This window comes from Oryza sativa, chromosome 4, assembly GCF_034140825.1.
Source record: "Oryza sativa Japonica Group chromosome 4, ASM3414082v1".
NCBI lineage: Eukaryota > Viridiplantae > Streptophyta > Magnoliopsida > Poales > Poaceae > Oryza > Oryza sativa.
In genome coordinates this window covers 33,835,612-33,857,018 of record NC_089038.1, presented here as the reverse complement: position 1 = coordinate 33,857,018, position 21,407 = coordinate 33,835,612, and the positions used below count along the sequence as shown (strand labels likewise).

The following is a 21,407-nucleotide window of genomic DNA, read 5'->3' as shown; positions in this document are numbered from 1 at the left end:
ACACAAGTTGTGGGACCGGATATTAATAGGTAGTATATATTTATAGGTAACTAATATATGAATTGGCTATTAAATTGATTATATATGATTTGGAGGTAGTAGTTGGCTATACTCCCTCCGTTAAAAATTATTAGTATTTTTGAAATTCGACACAGTTTTCGAGATACCATTTTGACTAGCAATATCTATAGAAGTAAGATGTTTTAAATAAAAAAGTTATATATATTATGATGCTACTTTGACTTAGCAATATCATTTTTACATGTTTTATCATTTTTATTTTTTTAATAGTTAAAGTTAAAAATTTTGACTTGGCACTATTTTAAAAATGTTTATATTTTGAAACGGAGCGAGACAGGGAGTACGTAATTTTCTGACCGCACATATCTATGTTGAGATTAGTTGTTTTAGAATAGATCTCGTCATCCTAGATTATAACATTTTATAATGAAGATGATATAATTTCTATTTGTATAGATCGTTTAGATTTTCCTAATCATTTACTAGCAACATACTATGAATCTAAAATATGCTCTTTGTCAAGATTTCTTTTACTATGAAATGTTCCATATAAGATTTTCTTGGATAGAGGGAAGTACCATTTTCAACCTAAATTGCCAGAATATCCCATATAAGTACTGACAACCCATCAAAATAAAGAAAATAACCATAACATTTGTGTGGTGTAGAGTGCTGATGTTATAACATCGTTATAAAGTATTTAAATTAGTTACTTACTATTTTAAATATCTACTTAAATATCATTTAAATTTGTAATATAAAAAAATATTTGCTTCTCATTGTTAATGTGATATTTTCCAATGTGTTCAATTCCGATAATTATGTTTCCATATTTCTCAATGTAATTTTGTTGCCATTGCAATCGTAGGACCAACATTATTTTCGTCTCTGACTATACCATTTCGATTTTCTTTCCAAGAAAAAATATATATTTTTGGAAATGGTTTGAACATTTTTCCCATGTTGACCATTTTCATCCTATTATATATTACCCTCCTTGTTTTACATCCTAATTAATGTTATTAATCAAGGACTGATATTTCTCCAATCTTAGAAGTGTTTTGTACTCCGGAATGCAAAAATTAAAGACTACTCCGACCCTCCCCCAACTTTTTTTTTTGCTGAATTTTATTTTTTAACTGTATACAAATAAATTTCTTTTTTTTACTGGCAGCACCATATGGTAGCGCACCGAAAAATTTCAACAACGAACCGCTGAAATTATGTTCCAAAATCATTAACATTTTGCACCATATGATCCGACCGACTTACATCGCTACAGGTGTGTCTAATTTAGATATTGTAGATAATTTTAAAAACCTCTAAAGAGACAAGTACATTTATGTATTTAATTATGTATGCGCATTGACCCTAGTATATTTGTATCCTGTCCCCTCAAGAACAGTACGACCACAAAAACATGATGTAGTGGAGCAAACTTTGTAGTCGTGCAAACAACCGGTAAATATATGACAAAAATGGTGCGGAGATGGAGCAGAAATGGGAGGGGGTTTTATGCACGGCACGGAGGAAGCAGCCACCGATGACAGGAAACGACGTGTACGTGTACACCATTGCGTCTTTTCCTCGCTCGCTATCTACCTCAGCTAAGAGAAAGTTTAGAAAGTTTAATACTATTATATCTAACTAATAACTCAAAATCATCTATAATCAATTTAATAGTCAATACATATAATAGTTACCTATAAAAAAATACTATATGGTCTCACTTGTCATACACATTGCATCTTAGAGTCACCCATGGGCGAAGCTATAACGAAATGAAGGGGGTGTCACTTGTTTAATTTAATTTACTTTATATCGAGTTTAAGTTGATACATGTTTCTAAATTTATATTGAGAGGGTGCACACATGATAAAAATAGGTAAGGTTTAGTTACAAATTTTTTTTCACCGGCTCATGGGAAGACTCTAACTCCGCCTCTGGAATCACCTGTCATACACCTGGTCTCTTCTTTTCTTTTTATCTCCTCGATACATGTTCATAGTTGGCTATTGAACCTACTCTAATCGTGCGACGACAATCGATGGAGCATGGAGCTGACGGAGTAGGCCAGTACCTTGGCCGCCGCCACCGCCGCCGTGTAGGGTGTCGCCACGTTTCGCCGCCGCCCGCCACGCCTGCACTGCATGCACTAGCTGCTGCTGGTTGGCTTCACACGGCGGCGACGACCGTTCGCCGTATCATCTTACTCCAAGGCTTCAAAGGGTACGGAGAGGCTGGTCGATCGATCGGCACCCTCCGATCGTTGCACGGATCGATCGGACGTTCAGGATTCCTCGAGCAGGGCTGGATGACGTGTACTGTAGTGATGCCATGGACACGCCGGATCGATCCCTTCACGTCGGCAGGGAGGCAGCACGTGAGAGAGGCGTGCAACCGTACCGGCGGGTCGACCGGCCGGAGCTAGCGGCTCTGCGACGCGTGCACCCCGGCGCACGTGCGCCGTCCGTGCCGGTCGTCGTTGGGGGAGAAGGGGAATCTGGTCAAAATATCCATACATCGCACGAGTAGTAGGACTACTCATCACCGGGCAGGTCGGGGGAAGAAGAAGATGGTGGGCATCACGTGGACATGCCCATTTTTACTGGTTTTTCAATTCAGAATGGCATGCAATTCGCTATGGCCCCACGGTTGCGTTACGTTTCACATTCGTGTTCGGTTCAACGGCGCTGTCGATCGATCGATCGGCGAAAAACTGCGCTGTGAGTGCCACGCTGAAAGTCTGAACTCTGAACTGAAGAGCGGCTTCATTCTGAGTTACAGGTAAAAGAATTGCTGGGACGACAAAAGTACTCAGTCAGATGCGGTTGGTAGGGAAGTAAGTACAGTCAAATTAATCTACACACTTGTTTATAACGATTTGATTTGATGAGAAGCGAGGCACTTCGCCGAATAGTTTTTTGTCTCTGAACCTCCAACGCTATGTCACTCTGAAGAACAGATCTAAATTCAGTTGTGGCAATGAATCAGACGATTGCCTAAGAAGTTGACATATCTAACCTTAGCCATGGTAAATTGAAGATAACAACCAAACAGTCCTTCGGTCCCTGTGTCTTATTCAGGAAAGAATTGTTTTTCATACATATGCAATACAACTGGAGAGATCGCAGCCAGTAACCATAGCGATGCTACTCCATATTGTCTACAACCCAACAACCTAAACAATGTGTCCTACGGATAACCACGGATCCTCTTACCCATTGGGACACGCAGCACGTCATCAAAGTGAACCAAACAGGATAGGGACGACGACGAAGAAGAACTAAAGCTAAGGTTAGTACTTAACACACATGCTGCCCTACGGCCATCTCATTGCGGTCGATAATGAGGTTGTTGATGATCGAATTGGTTAATTAAGCAGTACGCGAGTGATTCTAAAGGAAACACACCAGACACCTATAGCTCAGCTCAGCTCAGCTTGAATTGATATTAGCTTAGCTACCTTTCTTTGCTTCCGGTGCTAACCAAGAGGCTTAAACTAAGCCTGATTTGCCAGAAAGTTCAACGTCTGCACGTGCCTGGCACAACTTTTTTTCTCTCCTTGGTGTTCTAGGTGCAAAGGCTAAGCTTGGTTCGTAACTCCTTACGTCGTCTCAATCCCCTCCAGAAAAGATGAGACATTTTGTATACATCTGCTAGGCAAATTATAATCTATCTGATGTATGTTCTGACGTGTTCAATGGTAGTATATCTGTTCAGATATGGTCCATATGGACGTGTAGATCTGTCAGTGGAAGCACTGCACTATTTGTATATGTCTACGTAGAATATGCCGTATCTAGTACAGCTGCTGCTGCTGCTACTACTACTACCCTTTGCAAAGTTGGGATCGTCTGCTAGCTCTGACGAAACCTGCAGCGGGAAGAGCAGGTTGTAATGCAAGCTGCTTGCAGCTGATTTCCAAGTTTGCAACTGCTAAAACATGCAGCATGTTAGCAAGTAGGAAGGTGCCATATTTTGCATGATTAGTTGGTTGGTCTTCGGCAGAATCTTGATTAATACTCTAATTGCCACTAGCATGAAGCTGGGAGCCAAATGAACATGAAGTGGCCGTTGTATCTGAAGACGTAAGTACGTAGGCCGACCGGCCGAGATTGACAGTCAAAGATGGTACAGTGATTTTGTTATAAACTGATTGCCGTTGACCATATAATAATATGTGTGTGTGTGTGTGTGCGCATATCGTGCATGCCCGGCGATTAGTGTGCAGCACGTTAATTTCCTGCAGCTCGGTGCTAAGCTTCACATGTCTGAAGAAAAGAAAGACAGAAAGAAGTGTGATGAGAAGGTGGCACATGCAGAGGCGACGTGGCTGCTTCTTGTCACACTCGCCGGCCAACCGGCGACAGCATCGTCACCTCCATATTGCAGCTAACTTCTCGGAGTGTCACCATGCATAGTCAGCAAATGCTACATTTTCCTATGCACTACCAAGTCACTAGCCATAGCAATGCATATTTGTTATTATCAAGAGAAAAAAACGATGCATTTTGTTTTGATATTGAAGTGATTGAGACAAAGGTGTCCCTATCAAATCGAGACTGACTGTACTATCCTATCTCAGGACTTGAGTTAGGTCGTGTTTGGATCCAGGGATTTAACTTTAGTCTCTATATTTAGACACTAATTTAAAGTATTAAATATAGACTACTTACAAAACTAATTACATAAATGAAAACTAATTTGCGAGACAAATTTTTTAAGCCTAATTAATTTATAATTAGAGAATGTTTACTGTAGCATCACATAGGCTAATCATGGATTAATTAGGCTCAATAGATTCGTCTCGCGAATTAGTCTAAGATTATGGATGAGCTTTATTAATAGTCTACGTTTAATATTTTTACTTAGTATCCAAACATTCGATGTGATAGGGAATTAAAAGTTTAGTCCCATCTAAACAGGGTCTTAGTTTTGTGGATTTGTGGAGCAGTAGATCCGATGCCTCACCATCAGAGCATCATGACTGTGTTGTCGGTTGCAGTTATTCTGTTCAATTTTCTCAGCATTTTGCAGTGATTTTTTCAACCAAATGGACAAGATCTCAGTGACGGTGCGTGTGGGTGACACTGATCAAGTTGGTGGTTTTCGCGAAATCTGATCGGCGAAAACGACCAAGCTGCTATGCTATCTCTGACGAAAAATCACGGAGACAAGTGGGCATGTATGTTTTGGCCGTGCTGACGTAGACAAGCACAAAGGAAAGAGGCACAAATTATTGCGACTAATTATCTACTTGCTTATAGAAAATAAATATTTAAACAAATAAGCTAAACAAAGTGGATCTTAGCAATATGGTAGGAGAAAGCTTTTAAGAAAATATAATTTTTGAAGAGTAGAGCAAATAATCCATTCCAATAATTCAGGATGGCAAAACAACAGTGGTAGCTACTTAAAGCATATGTTTTAATTCATAAACCAGATGCAAAATTGGCTTGGTGTTCTTTCAATGTATACACGATATAATCTGATTGTCTCATACTGTATGATGTATCCCTCTTACTACAAACTGAAGGGACAGGGCCAACTTTCAGGTTCTACAAATCTACAACAGGTACTTATTCTTTCAATCATCCATATAATAATAATAAATATCGGAACCATGTTAGATGTCAAAGAATTACACCGACTTTTAACTCCAATTTTCTAAGCAACGGCACGCTTCGTTCTGAAAAACTCACGATTGGATTGGCATGCACCATGGCCTTACAGGCAAATCCGACTCTTGACACCTTCACTTCTACAAAGCTAGAGCGAGCTATTTCTGATAATTCTGATGGTGTCACCATACGTCACGGAGGTACCTGCCGTCCATCTGTAGGCTCTTTACATAGCTCTCGGTTTTGGAGCTATCCAAAGATCCCTGAAACAAGGTGCAAAATGTAAGTGTTAGGAGCAGGAAAATACATGACTAATTCGACATCTCTCAATCGATAAATAATAAAGATATTGATGAGACAAAGTGTCTCTCTGTCTACCTGCTCTTGAACAATTGTATGAAGAGCTCTGTGTACGTCTCTTGCCATACCCTTGGCATCACCGCACACATATATGTAACCACCTTGTGAGACGATGTTCCAAATTTCTGTGGCCTGATATCAGCAGAAAACCTCATTGAGTATAGCCATGTGTGGGGAAATTCTGTATAGAAGTTCAAGAAAAGCAGCATAGTGCGGTAGAAATGTGGAGCGTGTATCGAACTAACCTTCTCTGTCATCTTATGCTGCACGTATTCTTTGGCTGGTCCTTCACGAGAGAAGGCAACAATCAGCTCAGAAAGTGCACCCTCCTGAATGAAGTTTTGCAACTCGTCTTCATATATGTAGTCCTGCAGGTTGGTCATTCAGATGAGGTCCAGTAAGAGCAACATGATCATAATATGTATCTCATGAACTATCTTTTGATGCATACCATATTACGGTTCCTGCATCCAAAGAAGAGAACTGAATTGCCCAGTTCAACTCCAGATTGTTTTAGAGCTAATCTTTCCTGAGCAAGCATAAATAACAGATAAAGTTACTAGGGCCATCTCAAATCCAAAGTAAACAGAAATGAAGATTTGGGAAAACAAACCTGCAAGAAGCCTCTAAATGGTGCTAACCCTGTACCAGGACCAATCATGATAATTGGAGTGGTCGGATCTGCAGGCAACTTAAAATTTGACTGCCTCACATAAATTGGTGCCCAGCTACACTCTTCACTATATTCTGATGGGATTGCGTTCTACAAAGTAGATATTGTGGAGGAGGAATAAGTCAAACTGCTGTAGGAAACCTTCTCATTGTCATTGCAGGCAATGCAATATAGAGATATATAGAGAGAGAGTTATAATTTGTACAAGAAACTCACCTTCATCCATGTCGAACAAACTCCTTGGTGAATCCTTCCCGTTGGTGTAGGTCCATAAACTAACGCACATGTTACATGAATTCTGGAAGGAGCCATCCTGTAGGGACATATTCAAGGAGTCAGATCTTGCAGCAAGAGAACAAATAGAACAGCAAGTCATATCCTCAAAATGACCACAAAAAATACATTATCAGACAGTGTCCAAAATCTAACATGACACCATGATGCAACAATGCAGCAGTGTCTGAAATCGAAAATGACTTCATTACACTATAATGCAGCAATCTAGCAGTTGAAGAATTCATGCTGACCAAGGCATGAAAGGCACTCCTAATAAAAATTTGTGTAAGCTTCTTGCTGTTTTGAACCCCACAAAATGAAGTGGATGTTCCTTGCCAAGCACAAGGATACCATCTGTGTCCTTTTAAATAAATAATAACTAAGAGGTCAGAATATACTTACTTTGGAGATGATGATATGGAGTAGTAACGCGGTTGTAGGCGAGGTGCAACAGCTGCAAAGAATACTCCCAGTGGGGGCTTAGCTGAAGGGAATGCAGCCATAACTTCAAGAAGGCTTCTTTGGCTAGCTACTACCCATTGAGAATATTCATCCTGTATACATGCAAGTCTAGCGGTCAGCAGAGAATATATATACCACTTAAAAGATCCTAGAATGGAAGTTCTAACTAGAAAGGCACTACCTTTCCAGCAGGGGAAGCCAAAAATCTCAATCTTTCAGCTTCAGCTAGGTCAGACGCATGAGCAGCTAAAGCAACCAAAGCAGCCTATTGTAGATACATCAAGCGAGGATTGGTCAAATTATCATAGGACAACATATTAGCATAAAGAATATGGTAGGTTGATCAGGCGGAGTTGAGGACCTTCTTTGGAGAATTAAGTAGATCAGCATATCTTAGAAGTGCAGTCCGTAAGGTGCAAGGAGAAGGGAAAGGTGGGGCCAAAGAACCACCCCCTTTACGAGGTGATCCATCTTCTGCGTCTGCATGGACGGAGAAAAATGTATCTGGGGAAAGATCTAGCAGCTTTTCAGCCTGCTCCACTGTCTCGATAGCATTTTCTGAATAAACACCAACATGGTCACCAGTTTCATACCTGATACAAAGTTCTTAGAAATATAAGTTGTTATCAATAAAATACAAATTGAAGGATCATCGTTGAGTCATTTGACTTCACACATAAATGTCAAAACTACACGAGAAGACATAAAAAATGTCAGTTTTAGGATACCAAAGAACTTACACAAGACCAGTGCCTGAGATATCGAACTCCAGATGAATGCAAGAGCGATCTGAAGCTGGCTTATGGAGTTCCTTTCGAACAGCAACATTAGACCTGGGCAATAATCAAATGATGAACTAGAATGCATATACTGTATTCTAACTGAACAGAAGGAAGGTGTAGCTAAATCATTTTCTTGACATATGAATACCTGACAGGATGGTGAATATCAATAACACCACTGCCATTGGCAAGTGACCACGATTTGTCTTGGAACGATACATCTGATTTATCAATAAATACAATTCTGTATTCAGGTATAGCAGCAGTGTAAGGAGTGGATGCACCAGTTGTATCATCTTCATCACGGAGCAGTTGGTCCAATTCTGGCCAAACTTGTTCTTTCCTACAAGTATTAGAATTGCCAAAATGCTTTTAGATAAAATACCAGTATACTTAGAAAGTAATAACATAATCTAGACATCACTTTGTCAATAAAATTCAGGCAAGGAGCAATAAATTGTTTTAACAGAACATTTGCCAAGGAATAATCATTTTTGGTGGGGTTTCAACCTATAGACCAGAATCCAAGTTGATATTGTTAGTATCAATTTAATTTAGTCGCAAAAACAGGATAGATTTAAGAACAATAAAGGGGAGTATTAAAGAATCTAACTACAACAAATCTAACTTGCTTTAGTAAAATATATTTCTGTTGTAAAGGAAGGCTCAATATATCCAAAACTATGCAGGTACATGTGGAAGCCTAAGCTCTGCCCCATAAATAGTTCAAAAAATATACCATGCACACTTATTTGTATCAATGTTTCTGTGTACTGAAGAAAAAAAAATGGTGCATGTGGTATATTTGTTGAACTAGATATGGGGTATATCTTCTACATCCATTTTCCAGAAAGCGGAAACATTCCACATTCACCAAAAAGACAAGTTGTTGTTTCACATATGACAAAAGAGGTTTTTATTCAGTATCCAAATCCAGGACCAATCAAAGAGAAAACTTGGAGTTCAAGCCTAGATTTTGCGGATATAGAATCAGGCAAATCAGATATCCAACCCACTTTTGTCCCTACACGACAGATATTTACATAGAAAAGAGAACACAAAGATCTCCATACCATGCTGTGAAGTCATCCTCAATGCACTGATCATCATCTCCAAGGCCAACTGGGACAAGACGCTTGCCACCTATATGCAGCATAAATTAGAATAATTACACCCAATAAAGGATCAGGCTGCAGGAATATATGTCAGGAAATATCACTTTGTTACGTAATGCACGACATAAGAAAAGTTCAACATGATTTTACTACATTCAGGAATGACTAACTGATGAATATATCAGGCAGCAAGCTCAAAGGTTTACATCAGAACAAGATGTAAAACAGAGTAAAACCTATGATGGAAGCATAATAAGGAACAAATATAAACATGTATTGGAATGGTCATACTATATGCCAAAATTAAATTGCTCACAAGATAACTAAATTCCACAATAGACTTGTTACAAAAGTTAGTAAACTAATTAGAAACTGCTACAATGGAAGTGTGCCCCATGCCTGTGCAACAAGTTGTTTCAATATAGCAATGCACTCGCCCTATTTTCCCAACTTTTCTCCAAATGAAGTGTAGAGCAAAGAGTACTTACCCTGCTCCTCTAGCAGTTCGTCCACCACCTTTGCAACCTATATTTTCAATATAAATAACCCAGCATCAGTTACCAGAACACTAGTCAACCTTTACCAATTTATACTAGCATTTCATAGTCAATAAATTTAACCTTATTAAAGTGCTCATACTGCCTATTTCCCAGGCCAAAAACAGCATACTTAAGATCCTTAAGCCAGACTTCCTTTTCCTTCCCCTGCTTCAATGCCAAAAATTAATAAGGAGATCATAAAATAATGTAGTTAGAATATGTCAACGAAATGGAGTCAAAATGACTTTACACACCTCAGTGAACCATTTGTAGAATCTTGCAGCATTGTCGGTAGGCTCCCCATCCCCATATCTACACTCGATGAAACATAATTAGCTACAGAAGTCATTGACACGTAGCAAGTGAATATAGCCACAAGAGATACAGTATGTGCAACTCATGTAAAGGCAAAGATTGATTGTTGTTCATAAATTCTAGAATGAAAGGAAATTCACCCCCAAGCTAGTTAAGTTCTTTCAAGATGCCATTCAATGGCATTAGTTCATAACAATCCGGACAAGAATAATTGAGCTAGCTCCCCCACAAAAAGCCCACGTGTTCAACTCTCACCCACAAAAAACCCACTTGTTCAACTCTTACTCAGATAGCAATGAATCCCTCTACCATTAGGCTCATTAGGCTGCTATATAATTCATCTGAATTGCGATGTTTGCTAATGGCATAGCTGATTGACGGCATAGCGATGTTCCCTATGTTATAGACTTAGGGTAGCTTTTGTAACTATAGAATCTCAACAATTTTTGTATGACATACATGTCACTTGAGCTTTACAACAAAGGTAGGTGAATTATGTAACCCCCGCTAGCGACAAAAGGCACAATTCAGCAATCGACCAATCAAAATAGCAAGGGGACTCACGTTGCTAGGAAGAGCAACACGATAGTTTCCTTCCTGAGCTTCTCCTCGTACTCCTCATCCTCAGCTGCATAGTCATCCTACATATGTCCCACACATATCTCAGATTCCTAACACCAAAGCTCAGACAGGCGATCTAGCATACACATACACACAAACACATGCAGATCAAGATCATCACAATTACCAGATCCACAACTTTGAACACCGCCTTCTCGTACCGCGCCCTCGCCTCCTCTGCCATCGCCTGCAGCAAAGCAATACAAACCGAATCGAATCGAATCGAGTAAGTACACGAAGATTAAAAAGGCAAAATCGCGCAAAAAAAAGAACAAAGGAGGGGAACTTTTGGATCGGAGGCGGATCGGATCGAACAGCGACCTTAGCGAAGCCCTCGGCGGTGCCGGTCTGCGTGCCGAAGAAGACGGTGACGCGCTTCCGGCCGTCGTCGGCGTCGGCGTCGGCCTCGATCTTGACCGGCGGCGGGCGCGGCGGCGGCGCGGCGGCCTTGGGCGGCGCCCCTCCACCGGATCGGAACCACACGGCGAGGATGACCACCCCGGCGACGAGCGCCGCGGCCGTGGCGGCGAGGGCGGCGAGCGGGTCGCCCCCCGCCGCGGCGGCGAGCTCCGGCGGCAGCACGGACGCCGCCCACGACCTCGCCGCCTCCAGCGCCAGCGCCATCGCCGCGCCGCGCGCGAGGGAAGCGAGGGTTTGGTTGGGGAGGAGGCGCACCTACCCCCAACAACAACTGCTGCTGCTGCCGCTGCCGCTCGCTGGCCTACGCTGCTGGAGAGGGGAGGAAGACGAGTTGTTGCGGGGGCTAAAAGTCTCGCCTTTTTCTGCTGTTTTTTATAAAGTCGCTGTCTTTTGCAACGGAGGAGGCGAGCGGCGTGATCTTGACGTGCTTTGCGCTTGTTGTTGCCTTTCTCGCCTGATTAAAAACTTTTTTTTTTTGCCCCAGCAGAAGAGGAGAAAGCTGCCTTTGTCTGAACCCTGCACTGGGATCTCTTTTCAGCATCTGCTGCCGTCCTGGATGATCCATCTTGTGATGCAAAAATTGCTAGATGAAAAGACTTTTTCGTTTTTTTAAAATAATTATAAGCCTACTAAAGAAAGTTGAAAACATGCCATTAATATTTTTGCTATTGCTTTCAATTTCGTACCAACTTAAACAAATATTTTTTTCCTGCGATGTGACAGCTACAAGAGCTTTAGTACAGCGTCTATTTTTTTCTCCGTTCCGAATATAAGAGGTTTTTATGGAAGTAAGAAAGTATGTAGAGCTGTGATGCTCTATTTGATAAATGGAAGTAAGAAAGTATCTGGCGATGCTTGACAGTTGTTCGGGCTATCTAGCAGATCTCGATAATAAGAAGATGTTCATTTTTTTTTTCAAACGCGTAAAAGGATTGTACGTCGCATCGAATCCAAACAGCTTATGCCCAAGGGGGGAGGGAGAAAAAGAAAAATAAAATAACCCGAGCTAGGAACTACTATGACGGCTAAAAACACAACTCCAAACACGTGGGAGGGGGTAGAGCCACGCTACACTCCCAAGAAATCCCTAAAAACAGCAACACCGGCTAAAGAACACAGCTGGCCCTCTGAGCGGATGGACTCCAGAACCACCAGGACCGAAGCGAGCGCAGAGTCGAAAACCCTGGAGTTTCGTTCCTTCTACAGCTGCCAGGAGACTAGGAGAACCAAGGAGTCGAAACCGATGCGGAGGTGCTCAGGTAAACAGGCCCTGGAGGATGACCACTAATCCTGGAGCCAGCTACCACGAGGGGGAGAGAGGGCAACTCAGCCAGGAGGGGACATCACACGGAATTAGACCTGTCGAGCGAACACGCAGTTAATGAGGATGTGATTCGTCGTCTAAAAAAAAAAGATGTTCGCTTGCTTTTATACAGTGTTTTAAAGAAATAATAATGATAGTAGGCATCTATATTTGCCTCGTGCTGGCTCTAATAAGTTCTTATACAAGTTAACCAACCGAACCGATCAATCGAATGGTGAGGAGCGGATATGCTATGACACTAGTGGTTGACAATGCTGTATAGTCAAGAAGTACAAGTTAGCATTGTTGTGTCCACTCTATATCACATACTCTCACCTTTGATCCTGCTTCTAGGGCGGTAGTTAGATTAGAGAAACGACGAGAAGAGTTGATGTGATGGCAGAATTTAAGGCGAGGAAGCCAACCAAATGGCATGCAAAACGAACATATAAATAGCAAGTAGTGCCGTGGAAGCACCACTTGAGAATTATGTTATGTACTTCCATATAAGAAAGAATGGTTATGTGTGCTTTGCATGTCTCATCAAGGGAGATACTATGTGCTGTGGTTACGGATGGGACCAGTCCGTTATTGATTAGTGATCACTTGCATTAGGTTATAGTAACAACCAAACATAGAAAAAGAGGAGTTGCAAAGTTTCAGGTGTAAATTATCTGAACCGACTGAATAAAAAGGTTGTTTGTTCCCTACAAGAAAACTCTAATTCTTTAGCCAGTACTTGCATAGAGTGGATTATTTTTTTGCCAGTCTTATATATGAGCAAAAGAGAGAACCAAATTAAACTGCCGGTTGTCATTTTCTTCATAACAGGTTACCAATTGGTTTCACTGTCACTGTGTACATGATCTTCAGAAAACACCTGAGTTCTGAACAGAGTGCTTGCAAGTTGCAGTTGTAAACTATTCATCGTACTATCGTGTCAACGCGATATGTATATATATACGGAGAGAAGATACTGCGAGTTTCCAAAGCTAGATATATCGCCGGCACTGACAACACCCAGATCTCAAGGAAGAGTACGTACAAACGCGAAGGGAACTTCAGGTGCAGGTTGTTCTCAAAAAAAACTTCAGGTGCAGGTGCTGAGAAGCTACTGATTACTGAATACAAGCCCAGCCGCCCATGTGGAAAGAGGTGAAAACTGAACAGCTTAGCCTCATTTGGCAGCAATACGACTGTGAGAAGATCTTACGAGAATTGTATACTCAGATAATCACATATCTAGGATATGAATGTTCAACGTTGACTGCCATTGGTTAATTGATCCAGAAGTAATTAATTAATCAGAGATGCAGAGCCTCGATGGAGAACTCTGAACTCATTCAAGATGAATTTGAGGAGAAAATAATATATCAGACAACATGCCAAAACACTCAATCGGTTTGCACGAAGAATTTATGGAAGGATGATCATATCCGGAAACTGAATTTGAGGCAACAAATTAAGGCGACCATGGTCTGCATCTAAATCAGCAAAAACGACTGATTCATCCTGTTGCGTTCCAGGCTTTCAGAGTTGACAAGTGAGTGAGTGACAAATATATCTAGATCGGTGCAAGGCAGATGCGTACGCGCATCCCCCGCTGTCTTTCTCAATTCTCGTGCGTCATGACTCCACCGAGTTCCAACCCTGAACGTCACTGACGGCCACTGAACAGTACTGACTCGTTCGTATGCCTTGAGTTTCTTTTTCCTCTCTGTCCCGGCTAATTTGGTTACACCAACGACGGTACACATGACTGACCCTGAATGTCTGCATGAGCATGACCCTGACTGATCCTATACAGTTTCTGTCTAATCTGCATATGTTCTTTCCTGGCTTAGATATCGGCATATCGCTAGGTGCATCAGAATTACCCTGAAGAAGATCTGATAAAAAAGGGGATCCATCCATGCCATGCATGGACGAGCTTGCATGCCGTCAATGTCACATCCATCTGCAGTAACCACTAGTCCTCCAATGTCGCCGATCCATCTGCCTGTTTTTATCACGAAAATTCAGTAATTAATGGAGACCAAGTACATATCCACGTACTCCTTACGTACGCAGGCAGTAATAGAACGCTGTTCATGACAGTTATGCTTCTGGACACAGCGGCCATCCCAATCTCAGTCTCATCCATTGCTATCGTCAACTCGATCGACCAAACTGTTCTTGTGCATACGCGTGTAAATCGATCCAATCTCCAAATTAACAGAAGCAGACGCTTAATTGAAATCGACTTTTATAGCATAGTACGTAGCTGATGCTACACTGATAGATTCGATATCATCGAGATCGACGAGTACTGATCGAGCTGGTTAACTGACGGCTACTTGTAACTGCATCTCTGTATATATGTACCTGCATATCTGCACGTTCGGACAAAGCGTCGGTGTTCAAGAAGCTATCGAGAGACTGATCGATCGATCGAGCAGTTGAGAAACACAAGCAATCAGTGAACACAAGCCCTCACTTTCAAAGCAAGAACACACAAGTCAATCGCAGACGATGACTCACGAGAGAGACGGACACGGCACACGACGTACTCCACGTACACGCACAGTTAAGCATGTACAGCGAACAAGATGTGACACGAGCAGCGATTTGATTAACTAACCTGTAATGAATCGATTAATTAACCTTACTAATTTGCAGATCAATTCAACCGTACGTGCACATTACCGGTCACGATTAAAACGGGATTATAATAACTAACTGAATTTTCTTAACGACGTTACAAACTGATGACAAAAACACAAACTATTTCGATTTCGAAAGGAGGAATACTGGATCTAGTAGTAGCTAGAGGTTTATGTGGTTTAGTTACAAGCGAGCAGATTAAGATTGAGGCCTCATCCGGCTAGATGGCTTCGCCGGGATGATCCGAATCCTCCTCGCCACACGGACGAAATCCCTGACATGGATGTATTGCAGGAGAATCAGATCAGATGAACAGCACACAGAAATGCGTCAAGAATAATTCAGACAAAGCACGAGATGAACACGAAGTGAGATTAACAAGATGAGTGTGAAGCTAATTACTTCCAGTTGAGGTCGCCGGCGAGGAGGAGGTCGTTCTCGATGTCCTCGTACGCGACGACGTGCCCTGGAACGGCATTGGACAGGTCGAGGCCGCCACGGTCGGCGTCGCTGCAGCTGCTCCTGCCAGCTGCCTCGTCGGCGGCGCCGACGTCGTCGTCCGCGTCGACGAACATGCGGCGGAGCGCGGCGGCGAGGCTGCGGTAGCCGGTGTGCTTGCTGAGGTGGACGCGGTGGCAGATGGAGCGGCCGTCCAGGACGACGGTGACCGGCGGCACCACGCCCGCGGTCACGTCGTCGCCCTGCTGCACCGACAGCCTCAGCATCTTCCCGCGGTGCTGCTTCTGCCGCCTCTCCTGCTCGGACGTCGTCGGCGCCGGTAGCCGCCGCTTCGTGTCCTGCTGCTGCTGCTGCTCACCGCCGGCGCCGCTTATCATGGGACGATGGCGGCCGGCGCGATTGATCGAAGAGCTCGCCGGCGCGGCGCTCGTGGCGTGTGGGCGGCGCGGTTGGTTGTGCGTGTGTGTGTGAAGAGAGGCACAGACGCACAGTGAGAGGGGGTGGGTTAAATAGGATGAAGTGGAGTGATTGGAGCACCGTTCTGTGGAAGGTTAATTGTGTCTTTGCCGTGTGAAGCGTGTGACCGTTTTGTAGGAGAAGATGGAGTCATAGAGGCTAGAGTGGAGCTCACTATTTGTATGTTATCCAATTGATTAAAATTTAGCTTGTATAACTTAGAAAAATAAATTAAACTATGGCTAACTAACGTATACTTACATTCAAATTTATTTTTTCAGTTGTAACTTGTAGAAGTTAAATTTGATATTAGTGATTTATCATATATTAATCTATCTTATTAAATTTTTTTATAATTATTTAGATGACATGTAAATAACGAGGAGATATCCCTCGAAAGTTAAGTTTAGAATAGTTTTCGTGGAGTGTGGAGCTAAGGTATGGTTGCAAATTAACGAGATCACTGTACTGCATTTAATACAATACCAGTATTCTTTTCAGTTTTTCTTTTTGTCGTAATGAACTTGGTTTCAATTCAAAATTATATATTGAGAATTGCTAGTAATTAACTAGGGACGACAATAATTCATTTCAATTGAAGAAAGACAGTCATGGGTGCGCTACAGTGCTAGTACGTGCACGGTGTGTGTTATATATATATATATATATATATATATATATATATATATATATATAACACACACAAACACACAAGTAAATTGCCAGCAGGGACGACCGGTGGGACGTCGATCGGGTTGCTTGCAAGTGAGTAAAGGGGTCGAGCAGTAGTGCAGTGCCAGCAACCAACCAAACCCGAGACAGGAATTAAACAAAACTAGCCTTCTTGCCATTTTCTTTCCCCCTGGGGATCGATCGATCGGGTTAGCCGCCCGGGGCGTGCGCGCGCGTCCGCATGCAGCGGCGTCCGGAGAGAAACGAAGAAAAAACGGGAGTCTGCTCGTGCAATCCCGGAGGTCGTGGTGGGGGGCGCGCGCACCGCACGAGACCACCGCGGATACCGTGTGCCGATCGATGGACCTTCGTATACGTGCGACTCGCGCAGCTGGCCGCTGCAGGTCGCGCGGGGGCTTCTCGCATGCGCATGCAGCATCTCGATCGGCGCCGCCCGCGCGGCGACCGATCTAGCTAGCTCGCGTACGTACGTTTCTCCGGTCTTTGCACCCGTCGTGGTAGCTGGAAAAACGGGCGGCCGCGCGGCCGGGGAGACGTTGGATTGGAGCTAAGCTACGGAGTACTATGCGCGGTTGATTTGGTGCGAGAAACATGTGAGTTACAGTTACTGCTGCCTCTATCGTTGTGGTTGGTTGAATTGTGCTCTTACCAGGTCTGTGTTAGAGCAAGTTCAATAGTATAGTCAACTACTAGTTCCAATTTATTTATAGTTAATCTAATAGCTCATTTATACAATAGTTACATACTACACTATTAATATCTGGTCCCACCTATCATACACACACTGCGCTTTGGAGTTTGTGCTACAACTGGCTACAAATCTGTAGCCCGCTGCTCTTAATTACATGAATATTGCGTCTGTAGTAAATTAAAGGTCATAAATAATGTCCGTGTGGATTAAATTCGTGATCGCGCGCACGTACGGTCGTGTGCGTGCAGATCGATCGATCTGGGTGTGATACAGTGTACACCTACAGCGCGTAAGTTAACGTCCTACGTCCATGGCCGTGTGGCTGCCGGCCGGCCGGCCATCGATAGCAGCATGCATGCACAGCACGTCGCAAGACAACGTGTGCGCGCGCGCTATAAGCTACAGGACCACAAGGATCGACGAATTAATGCTAGCTTCGGCTGTACGGAACCCCCTGTTTCGATCGATCTACCTAGCCGCCCGCAATGGTTATATATAGATTCTCTAGAAGATATCCATGTCAGCATATTTTTCTATTTGAAAAAGATTAAATGAAGAGAAAGAGAGTAAAGCTATCTACTAACTTGGAGATAGTCTATAGAGAAAAACGAGGCAATAGATGAGAGAGCTATAGATACCCATGTAGACATACTATTGAGGTGGTTTACTATTAATCTAGTATATTGCTGAGATGTACATGTTTTATAGAGAGCACCTTACTTTACCATTGCGGGTGCTCTTAGTGCAATCCCAACCCTCCACCTAGAATGATATTTATGGCATTAAATACATTGTCACGTAGGACTTTTAACTTATGTGGCACTATATTAATTAAGAAAGAGAGTGAAGAAAGGAAGAAACTGGATCTCATGCAAGACACAGCTTCAACACAAGAACCTATGCACTAGACACTATCAAGTTTTGCATTGGGAGAGAATAATGTCTTCATAATAGATGAAGAATAAATATGATTGGTAGAGAAGAGAGGTGACGTATTTATTAATGTCCCACTTTAAGAAACCATGGGTTGTAGAGTGTAGTTTCTATTGTGATGTCTTATTGACATGGCACCATAGACACTGCTTATGGACACTATGGGTTGGGACTGCCCTTAGGCCCTGTTTAGTCCGCCAAAAACTTTCGCAAAAACATCACATCGAATCTTTGGACATATGTATGGAGTATTAAATATAGATAAAAAGAGAAACTAATTGCACAGTTTACATGTAAATCGCGAGATGAATCTTTTGAGTATAATTAGTTCATAATTAGCCATAAGTGTTACATTAACCCACATGTGCTAATGACGGCTTAATTAGGCTCAACAGATTCGTCTCGCGGTTTCCAGGCGAGTTATAAAATTAGTTTTTTTATTCGTGTCCGAAAACCCTTCCGATATTCGGTCAAACGTCCGATGTGACACCCAAATATTTTTATTTCACCAACTAAACAGGCCCTCATGCCCCGTTTAGATCCCAAATTTTTTTCCCAAAAACGTCACATCGAATCTTTGGACACATACATGGAGCATTAAATATAGATAAAAACAAAAACTAATTACACAGTTTGTATGGAAATCGCAAGACGAATCTTTTGAGCCTAATTAGTTCATGATTAGCCATAAGTGCTACAGTAACCCACATGTACTAATGACGGATTATCTAGACTCAAAAGATTTGTCTCGCGGTTCCAGGCAAATTATGAAATTAGGTTTTTTATTCGTGTCCAAAAACCTCTTCCGATATCCGGTCAAACGTCCGATGTGCCATCTAAAAATTTCTTTTCACGAACTAAACAAGCCTTACAACGATGCACATGAACATATATAGCTAGATCTATGTGTATACTCTACGTACGTAGTACAATTCAATTCTCTGATCTATATTTATTACGACCTGTTTGTGCATGTATCTTTGTGCTATTTGTTACGACGGCAATTGACAGGTCATGTATGTGTACGTGCCCGCGTGCATCTATGAACGATCTCTCTCTGCTATAGCTCGTACTATATGCTCTACATAGTTGGCAGTTTGGCACCAAAAACTAAACAACGTCGTCCGACGGTACGTAGCACAATAAAATAACGCACGTAACGCGAGTACTTGTACGACATATAGATGTGTGATGCATGGTGTGCATGTCCGATAACAATGAGGACTGAACGCATATATATAGCTTGGACATGCTCTCGATCGATCGTCTCGAGAAAGTGGGTACATCCCTTCTTTCTATATAAAGTTAAGACTAAAAGCTCAAACCTCATGCTTTCACGTCATCATCAAATTATGAACCGTTGGATGAATGCAATAGATCGTTTCTCAGACGTTGGATGGAATGTAGCATAGAGCCCAACCCATTAGTCACCGGGTGAGTCTCTTCGCCTCCTCAGTGTCAAATGTAGCTCACATAAACACATTGGCCCATCTCCACACACATCTACATGTATCTAGCCCGTCAATCCGTATAAAAGAGCTTTGTGGCTGAACGCCCCTTCAGTTGACATGTGCTACCTAATTTATCTATAAATTTTGAATATGACTGCTAAAAAGAATTTCTCCAAGAAAGCTATTAGTTTCTTCTTGAGATTGTACCTTCTATTTAACAAATTGATGTAAACCAAATCCCGTGGCAAACGCGCGGGGCATCCTCTAGTACTGTCAAGAGTTTCAGAGCCTCAACATCGATCAATAAATGGAATTGAAAGGGACAATTAAAACAGGCAAGAAACGGAAGAATGAATTGCATGCCTTAATTTTCTTGTCCATCGCATATGCATGGTAATCTCATGCATCTATTGCGACTATGCGCAAAAATGTACTGCATATGCTCTTTCTTTTATACAATTAACCAACACGAAAGTGTCCATTTTACGTACGCAGCTCGGCAGGCATTGCATACATCCGATCCAAACGTACATGCACTGATGCACGCCGGCCGCATGCTTTCCTAGGCTGATCGATGTGCTCTACTATGCAGCACGCACATGGATGGTGAGCTACCAAAGCTAGCTAAAGTTATTTCTAGCTCTGTCCCTAAGTCACCCTGTTCCCGCACTACACATGATACCAGCAGTACTCAACACTGTTTACTTGGGTCATGGTTAAAAAAACTAATCCATGCATCGAACCGGTCCATGCGCGCATTGCGTACGTGCGTGGGCTAGCTGTTGCAGCTATTGCGCTGCTGGACATTTTTAGGCAGCGAATTCAAGTGCTAGTACTACTAGAAGTACGCGTACACTAGTTACCCACTATCCGGCAAGTACTAGCCCGATCAAATTTAAGTCGAACAAGACGAATGTTCTGGCCTGCATGCAGCAGTGCAGTAGTAGGCAGTAGCCAACTGGCAAAATGTGCGTACGCTGGCTTCTTCAATTCGGTTCATCCGCCCGTCCGCCGCCCAATCGCCGATGCGTGTACGTGCGACGAGGCGGACGCGCGCGCGCACGCACGCACGCCCGCCCGACCGGCGCCGTCGCGCGTGGCTGGGCGCGCGGTGCATTGCGTTTGCGTCGGTGTGTCGCGCGCGTGCATGCGGTGCTCGGGATCGGTTGCGTCTTGCGTGGTTGCCTCGCAATGTCATCGAGAGCTTCGATGCAAGCGTGGTTTCTTTTCTGAATTCCATGCACGCGATGGTCGCACTGCTGCGCTTGTTGCCACGGCTGTTCGCCTCAGTTGTAAAAAGGGAGAAAAAAAGGGACTATCCGAAAAACCACTACAAGTTTTTTAAGGAAGAACTTTCAACTCTAACTACAGTATAATTGTAATATAATTCCACTATAGCTAATTATAACTATAATACTATCTCCGTTTTATATTATAAGACTTTTTACCTTTGTCTACATTTATATAGATATTAATGAATTTAGATATAATATTTATGTCTAGATATATTAACATCCCTGTGAATGTGTGCAATGCTAGAAAGTCTTATAATATGAAACAAATGAAGTAT

The 21,407-nt window shown here is 42.5% G+C and overlaps 2 protein-coding genes across 2 annotated transcripts; both read right to left on the bottom strand.

The window, feature by feature from the left end:
- Positions 1-5,430: 5,430 nt before the first annotated feature.
- On the bottom strand, positions 5,431-11,572 carry LOC4337244 (NADPH--cytochrome P450 reductase 1-like). The gene is made up of 18 exons (XM_015781206.2): positions 11,110-11,572; positions 10,916-10,975; positions 10,732-10,808; positions 10,107-10,164; positions 9,934-10,017; positions 9,802-9,838; positions 9,272-9,341; positions 8,347-8,541; positions 8,157-8,249; positions 7,778-8,009; positions 7,598-7,681; positions 7,357-7,508; positions 6,895-6,991; positions 6,619-6,768; positions 6,457-6,534; positions 6,251-6,373; positions 6,024-6,137; positions 5,431-5,908 (listed from the first exon to the last, which is right to left on the bottom strand). The coding sequence occupies exons 1-18, from the start codon at positions 11,410-11,412 to the stop codon at positions 5,828-5,830; spliced, it is 2,088 nt and encodes a 695-aa protein (XP_015636692.1). The 5' UTR covers positions 11,413-11,572; the 3' UTR covers positions 5,431-5,827.
- Positions 11,573-15,199: 3,627 nt separating this feature from the next.
- LOC4337243 (auxin-responsive protein IAA33) lies at positions 15,200-16,172 on the bottom strand. Its single transcript, XM_015779791.3, has 2 exons — positions 15,557-16,172; positions 15,200-15,428 (listed from the first exon to the last, which is right to left on the bottom strand). Exons 1-2 carry the CDS (start codon positions 15,988-15,990, stop codon positions 15,353-15,355), a joined length of 510 nt encoding a protein of 169 aa, XP_015635277.1. The 5' UTR covers positions 15,991-16,172; the 3' UTR covers positions 15,200-15,352.
- Between the last annotated feature and the right edge of the window lie 5,235 nt (positions 16,173-21,407).

Coding starts and splice junctions, on each gene's coding strand:
- LOC4337243 (XM_015779791.3), bottom strand. CDS start 15,990: ATGATAAGCGGCGCCGGCGGTGAGCAGCAGCAGCAGCAGGACACGAAG. Junction 15,429..15,556: donor GCCGGCGACCTCAACTGGAA/GTAATTAGCTTC, acceptor CATCCATGTCAG/GGATTTCGTCCGTGTGGCGA.
- LOC4337244 (XM_015781206.2), bottom strand. CDS start 11,412: ATGGCGCTGGCGCTGGAGGCGGCGAGGTCGTGGGCGGCGTCCGTGCTG. Junction 10,809..10,915: donor TGTTCAAAGTTGTGGATCTG/GTAATTGTGATG, acceptor GGACATATGTAG/GATGACTATGCAGCTGAGGA. Junction 8,250..8,346: donor GATATTCACCATCCTGTCAG/GTATTCATATGT, acceptor ATTATTGCCCAG/GTCTAATGTTGCTGTTCGAA.